This window comes from Mustela nigripes, chromosome 16 (genome assembly GCF_022355385.1).
Source record: "Mustela nigripes isolate SB6536 chromosome 16, MUSNIG.SB6536, whole genome shotgun sequence".
NCBI classification, from domain to species: domain Eukaryota; kingdom Metazoa; phylum Chordata; class Mammalia; order Carnivora; family Mustelidae; genus Mustela; species Mustela nigripes.
In genome coordinates this window covers 31963941-31971190 of record NC_081572.1, presented here as the reverse complement: position 1 = coordinate 31971190, position 7250 = coordinate 31963941, and the positions used below count along the sequence as shown (strand labels likewise).

General features: G+C 55.0%; 1 protein-coding gene across 1 annotated transcript in view; it reads right to left on the bottom strand.

The window, feature by feature from the left end:
* The window catches only part of EPX (eosinophil peroxidase), a 9997-nt gene extending 3331 nt beyond the window's left edge, over window positions 1-6666 (bottom strand). The window contains exons 1-10 of the mRNA XM_059378528.1: window positions 6484-6666; window positions 6280-6373; window positions 5906-6081; window positions 5630-5747; window positions 5380-5509; window positions 4408-4614; window positions 2963-3281; window positions 2148-2308; window positions 1508-1763; window positions 908-1078 (exon numbers count right to left, since the gene is read on the bottom strand). Coding sequence (XP_059234511.1) covers window positions 908-1078; window positions 1508-1763; window positions 2148-2308; window positions 2963-3281; window positions 4408-4614; window positions 5380-5509; window positions 5630-5747; window positions 5906-6081; window positions 6280-6373; window positions 6484-6610 — 1759 coding nt within the window. The 5' untranslated portion in view covers window positions 6611-6666. The remainder of the gene's footprint in view (window positions 1-907; window positions 1079-1507; window positions 1764-2147; window positions 2309-2962; window positions 3282-4407; window positions 4615-5379; window positions 5510-5629; window positions 5748-5905; window positions 6082-6279; window positions 6374-6483) is intronic.
* Window positions 6667-7250: the final 584 nt, after the last annotated feature.

Below are 7250 nucleotides of genomic sequence, written 5' to 3'. Positions count from 1 at the left end.
AGTGTTAGGAGGCAAGAACAGGTTCTTGAGTACCAGCTGTGAGCCTACCAGGTGCTGTGGTAGGTGCAGTGGAGACTGTCCCCATCCCATTACACAGAGCCACAGATGAGCGGAGGCAGATGGTGATTCAGGTAGTAGACAGGAAAATAGGGGAGGGGGAAAGGGGACAAGATGGTGAACAAAGCCTTCCCCTAACATTATGACTTGCACAGAAGGGAGGAAGGAGACATTCTGAACCTGATTCAAATTTTACTGCTTCCTAGTTATGTGGCTTCGAGAGGATGACTAGCTGTCTCTGAACTTATTTCCTCATCCATTAAAACGGCCGTAATAATTGCTTCTCAGGGTCATTGGCAGAACAAAATGATTAGTAGCCATGAAAATTCCTGGCAAAGTGCTTAAGTTGCCTTCTTTCCTCGGATACACTTTTCTTCTTTCCTGCGATTTTTTTGTCCTCAGGAAATAGCCAAGGCCGTCTTAAGTTTACTCTACCTGGGTTCCTGCCTCTTGGGCTCTTTGCCTTTCTGCCAGGAGCCAGTTCCTATGTCCCCAGAACTAGAATCTTTCTCCTTGGAACTCGCCAGGGTAGCGGGGAACGGGGCACTTCTTCCCTGCCCTTTGAACCTACTGTTTTCTCCACCCAGGATGTCCTAATCTGCTTTGTCCACAAGCAGATCGTGGCCGTGCTATGCACCTACAGCTAGAGGACCTACAGCAGGGGGCGAAGATGTGGCAGGATGGCAAAAGGTGGTCCCAGGGACACTTTCCTTTCCTTTCCCAAGCTCGGCCTTATGTGCTTCTGAACCACAGCGCACGGGGTACATGGTTGCTGCCAGAAAGGATGCCCCAAGGGTCTCCTCTGAAACCTGCCCCCGCACCCAGCGGCAGCCCCTGGCAGGGCCCTCACCTGGGAGGCCATGGTCCCGGCTGCGCTGCATGTTGAGAGCTGCCAAGTCCAGTCCGATCCTTCGCACCTGCTGAAACAGCCGGTCTCGAAGCTCATCCACCAATATGGAATCCTGACGGTTCAGCTTGGCAGGGGTGGCCATGAGGCCTCGGATGATGGGGTCGATGCCACCTGGTGGCGGGAAATGTGAGCAGCAAGGACCAGATCGGCCTCTGGGGAGACCCTAGGTCATTAGGAGACCAAACTAGCTCAGAGGGGGACAAGTCAGTGGCTTACATTCCGTAATGTTTGTATCAGGAAACAAAGGCCTGGGTAGACTTGAAGGGAGCTGAGCTGGCAGGGAAAGAAGTTACCCCTACTTCTTGAAGAAGGAGCAGAAGACAACCTCCTACCCGGCCCACAAGCCCATCTGACATGAGTCTCCTTCCCTTTGGAAATCCTCTGATCCCCGAGAGGGTGGGAGGCCCAGGCTGAGGGTCTTGGTGCAACTGCCTTGTACTGCCCTGAGGAGATGGTTAGCAGTGGCCTGAGCAGCAGCCGGCCTCCTGGCACAAAGCTTGGCCCCACCCCCATTTCCATCTGCTTTTAAGACCTGGTCACCTTCATGCACGATTCGCCAGCTGGCAAAGAAGCTCGTGCTAAGCGGGACACGTGAATTGGGAGCTGAGGCCCGGTACTGGCTGTCCAAGCGGAACATGAAGGGCTGGAGCATGGTGTGGCCAAAGCGGAAGGCCAGGGTGAAGACATTGGCCACACGAGGGTCCACTTTGGAGCAATACCCATGGTAGGGTCCTAGCGTTCTCCTGGCCCGGGCCTTGCCCAGAACCAGGGGCAGAAAGTCTCGGTAGGTGATGATCTACAAGAGATGGCGGGAGGAACATCACCTTAGCAGCCGCCCACCCCATTCCTTTGCCTTTGGACAAAACTTTTGCTTTCTGAAGGGCCCCTCAGACATACCAATTCTTTACTGCCATCGTGTCAAATGTGGAAATATGCATTTCCCATTGGTCGATGAAGGTCCCAAAGCACAGAGAGCGGGGTGACAAGGACAGTGTCACACAGCAAGTTAGTGGCAGAGCTTGCCACACAGGTCAGATCTCAGGTACACTCCCCATTACCCAGACCCAGCTGATTTGAGGCACAGCCCCAAAGGATGTATTAAGGGAAGTGGGAGCCACTCTACCAAATGGTGTCTCATGCCAGATTGTCTTCTGAGAGTGCTGGGCCCAGGACTCCCTACCTGTACCATGGCGCCCACGATCTTCCGGGCCTCCTGGTACAGCTTGTCTCCCGTCCACCGAGGATTCAGACGCTTTAGCTCCGTAGCCAGCCGGTTGTGCTCCCGCATAAAGAGGGTGTGCATAGCCGCCAGTTTGGGGGTTTCCGATGATCGGGAGTCACCTTGAAAACCCCAGGTTCAGAGTCAACACAACCCTCCCCCGAGAAATGTCTTTCTGCTAAGGCAGACAGAGCTCTGGGGACCAGAAGGAGGTGGTAGCATGTTATGACCTGGGCCAAGTTCCCGGTCCTCACTGGACCTCCATCTCCTCAGCTGGGCAATGGGGCTCCTCACTGACTGCCACCCGCCACCCCACACAACAGGTCAGGACAGGGGAGACAGTGGGGTCTCAGGTCCCAAATTTATTGAAACAGGTTCACACAAGCGGGAAAGCACAGAGCAGCTGCTGGGCTTGGGCATGATTCTATTCTACCAGTGACCAGGCCTACAGCTGGTGGAGGGACACAGATGACCCTAGGAACCTTGACTTTGGGACTTTGAGCCCACCTGTCCAGTGAACTTAAGCTATCAGCACACTCTCCACTAAGAGCTAGAACTTTACCCAGCTGTGGACTTGGGAGCAGACTGCTTTCCCCAGGAGCCCAGGGGAAAGAGAAAGAGGGTTGCATAGAGCCTATTCCTATAGCCAAAGCTTCTCCTGGAGGCCCGGAAGGAAAGCAAATTCCTGGGTTTTACAGTCACTTGCTGGCTTTGAACAAAACCCTTTTGTACCAGGTCTTATTTAACCTCTTATTCAGGCGACCACTGGGGCTGACCTGCTAGGAAGCAGGGGATGCGTGCCTCGCGGTTGGTGAGGAGGCAGGGGTCATCACGAAGGTTGTCAAAGGGCAGCAGGGCCCGGCCGTTGTCGGTGAAGCGGGTGTTGACAGCCAGCAGCCCCAGGAAATTGGTGTGGTTGCGAAGCCGCAGGGCGAGGGAGACCTCGCTGCCGTACACCATGCTGGCATCCAAGAAGGAGGTGAGCGAGTTGAGCTGGTTTCGGACTTTGTTCCTGTTTTGGGGGCATGCGGGTGCCGAGCGGAAGAAGGGGATGCAATCATGCTGGTTCCTGATGCGGGGGTCATTGGGTGGGATCTGAGGTGGAAAAAGAGCCAGTGACAAGGGGGGCCCTCAAGAGCAAGCTCACTCCTCTGGATCATTCCTCACCTGCTTCAAAACATTTCTTGAAACTCTTCTCCTCTAGGAAGCCCTCCTTGACTCACCCAGACACATGCTGCTCAGCAGGTCAATCTGAGCATCCTTAGTGCTTTGTATCAGAGAGTCACGAAAGGATCCTCATTTTACAAATGGAGAAACTGAGGCTCAGAGAAAGGAAGTGACAACTCATTAGCAGGAGAGGAAGGCTTATGACCTAGTTCTCCTGACATTTGGGATTGTGTTGCTCTCATTCCATTTAATTCTACAGACATTTCCTAAGCACCCTTCTATGCTGGGCGCTTTGGAAACCAACAAAGGTCAGCACAACCCAGCACAGGTTGCAGGAAGCTGGCGTTCAGTGAAAACAGGTGCACAAATAGGGAATGTGATTCTAAATTGATGCGTTATTTGATATGCTTGATCTAAAAGCCAAAAACAAAAGGTGTGCTAGGAAGATATATGAAGAGTCCCCCAAGGAGCTGCCCTTGAACCAGAGCTTGAGGAATGGGTAAGATTGCCCCATGAATGTCACCCTACCTGCTGGGATGAATGAATGTGGGAGTGTATGCACGTGTGTCCCCCGCCTCCCTGGGCCCATATCCCCAGAGAGGCTCTGCTCCCTGGAGCCCAGCTTTCCTTCCCCAGTGCTCTCCACTGTCCTTGCCTCTCAGCCTGAATGATAGCACCCTGCTCACAACAGCACCCCAGGAACTGGTGAGAGCTGCAGGGCCCTTGGACCTCTTCAGGAAGGAAAGAAGGGCAAGAGCTGAGTCCCTAAAGGCTCTCAAAAGCAGCAGTCGAGAGGCTTCCCCTGTTGGGATCAGACCCATGGGTCAGGGCTAGTCTCCAGTGCTTCCTCCTCTGTGAAACCTGCACTAAACCTGCTGGCAGAGTGCCCCGCCCCCATCCTCACCCTCCAAACAGATACAGAACCCGGGGTTATGTACAGGGTCTAGCTCCTTACCTTTGTCCAACACTTCAGCACCACAGACAGCTCCTTAAATTGGGAGCTTTACCTTACACACCCCATCCCCAGCTGTTGCCCGGGGCCCATCGCAGGTACCTTGATGGGGAAGCAGGGCGGCAGCTGGGCACAGCTCTTCTCGCAGTCCACACCCGCAGTGAAGGCCACTCTGGCTGGGGACTCAGGGGTGAAGTCCAAGTCATGGTCAATGAATTGGCCCCACTGCATGAACATAAGGGCCCTGCCCCGGTCGGACGTCAGCCTCTCACTGGGAAAGCGCACGATCTGGTTGGAGACGGCTCGGACCTGGTGGGAAGAGAGGTCAGTGTGAGGCATCCCAGGCCAGCTCTGCAGATTGCCCTTGCTGGCGTGAACACGGTCTCTCCTCCTCTCTTGCCCTTCCCTCCCAATTGCACTTTGTCCCACCCACTGTGGGGTGCTCATGGCCTCAGGTGTGGCTCCTGAGGATTCCAGGAGTAGAAAAAGGCAGAGGCCAGGTTGGCTGGCTGAGACCTGACCAGCTCTTCCAAAGAGGTAAACAAATCGAATGGATAGATCAGTTTATAGACCAATGAGATGACAGAAGTGACTGAGAGATGCATGGGCCAGTTGGTAGGTGATGGATAACAAATACAGAAGGAATTGGACAGACAGATGGAAGAATTAATACACAGATGTTGATGGAGGAGTCATATTGACATATGAATAGAAAATTGATAAACTGATAAATGTGAAATCATTTCAATCAATAGACTTAGAGTAAGACATGCCGCTCTTTTACTTGGATAGATACTTTGATACCAATTCTTTTGGCCCTATACTGGCTGGCATTACTAGATCACATCCTATGTAGATGTTCATACTAGGGACCTTATAATTCACACACCAGAAATATGAAGTGGATTCTATTGCCATTTTACAGATGGGGAGACTGAGACTCAGCTGTAGGAGTTGCTCAGAGTCGGAGCTGGCCAGTGGCAGAGCCAGGATTCCAGCTGGCTGGGGGCTGTGCTGTTATTGTTTCAAAGCGGCGGAGTGCCCTCTGGACCTGGACCCGCAGCCCCTACTCACAAGAGGGAGGAGGAAACCATTGCGCTTCCTGTTGGGTGTCCAGCCGAAGGGGAGAGACAGCCTGTCCTCGTACTCAGCTGGCAGCCAGCGGGCCAGGGCCTGGTTGGAGGACCCCAGTAAGGGTCTTCTCCTGCAGCAGAGAGTTGGCTCTAGTCGGCAGGAGTTCTGGGCCTGGAGAGCACTCACCGTGGGGTGAGGGGCGGCAGAGGGGAGAGAGGCCTCCTCGGTCAGGTGCAACCCCCGCACCCACCTGTTGTTGCATCTCCCGGTGATGGTTCGGTACTTGTTGCTGCACTTCTCCTCCTGGTCCTGGAGAACACAGCCACTGGCCTGGGACAGCAGCCGAAGCTGGGGTTCTGTCAGTACATCTAGGGGTGGGACAAGGGGGCAGGGTCTTGGCTCCTTCCTGAGCTGGTCTGTTCCATGCCTCCCATCCCCTGAGCCTCTTCCCTCCAAACAGTCCAGGCTGTGTACCCTCCTTTCCCAGGCCAGGGCAGGCCCTGGGGCTCAGTAGGGAGCACAGTACCAGTGACGTTGAGGGAACTGGGTCCCTGGAGTTGTAACTTCCCCTCCAGCAGCTCCAAGGCTACTTGCATGTAGTCGGCAGCCCGGACCACTGTCCTGGTGGTTGCTAACGGTTGTTTGAAGTAGGACAGGAGGTCCATGGGGCTGGCCAGGCCACTGCGGAGGCGCTCTGTGATTCTGCGGGGGAAGAGCAAGGGCTGGAGAAAGGAAGCAGAGCCCCCAGCAGAGCCCCAGCCTGGGCAGTGTGAACCGACAGGATGGACGGAAGGGAGACTCTCTACCGACATGTCACTGTCCCAAGTGCCCAGGGGCAGGGTGATGGCTGACATGACCATGGCTGGAGCCCACCCACTGCACTGATCCTCCCAGACCCACCTCCTCTGAGTCTGATTGTAGGCAGAATCCACCAGCAGCTTGGCCTCTGTTATGCAGTCCCGAAGGACGGAGGTCTCCACGGTCACAGGGGAGGCTGTTCAGAGGGAAGGGGACTCAGGGTCCAGGGGACCCATGGGCTCCCCCCAGACCTGGACACCTCCTCCCTCCGTTGCCCTCCTCCTTGGCTGCCCAAAGGGCTATTACCTGAGCCAGTGCTCTCACAGGGCAGGGCAAAGATGAGTGTGGCCAGGACCCCTGCCAGGGCAAGGAACAGCTTCTTCTCTGCAATGAGGCCCCCGGCGACAGTGGGGCAAGGGATCGACACCCGCATCCTGCCCACAGGCAGGTCCCCTGCACGCCTCTCACCTGGAGGTCTGTGAGCTGACACCTCTCACCTCCTCTTTTCTGCAAGGAGCTAGGAAGGGACTTTTATATCCTGAGGGTGAGAGAGGGGAAGTCCAGCCTCCTGAGGTGGGGCCCTGGAACTTCCCTCTCATTTTCAGGGGAAGCATGAGACTGAAGCACCCCACCCCCACCCTCCTTACTACTGAGCTCACAGATGTATTTCCCCGAGGCTCAGGGTAGGGCCTGGAACACAGGTATTGCTCAGTGAGAATTTGCTGGAAGATTGAGGAGCAGCGTGCCTCCGAAGGAGCCTGGGTCTGAACCTGCTACGAACTAGTTGTATGGCCTTGGGCAAGTCACTTCCCCTCTCCAGCCCACATCCTTAAATGATACTTGGACCTGATGGTTGGAAAGGCTTCTCTCATCCCCCTAACTGGGCAGAAATGGGTCTGCCTTGCTCTTGTATCTCCCGAGAGGCCTCAGCACTAGGCCGGGTGTTCAGTAAGTGCTCAATAAATGTTTATTGAATGCACGAATGATGTCCGATCAGTGATTCTAGCCCTCCCCCTTACTCCCCTTTCCTGCCAGGTCTCTCTAAGATGCAGGAGAGGACCAGGCGATGGTGG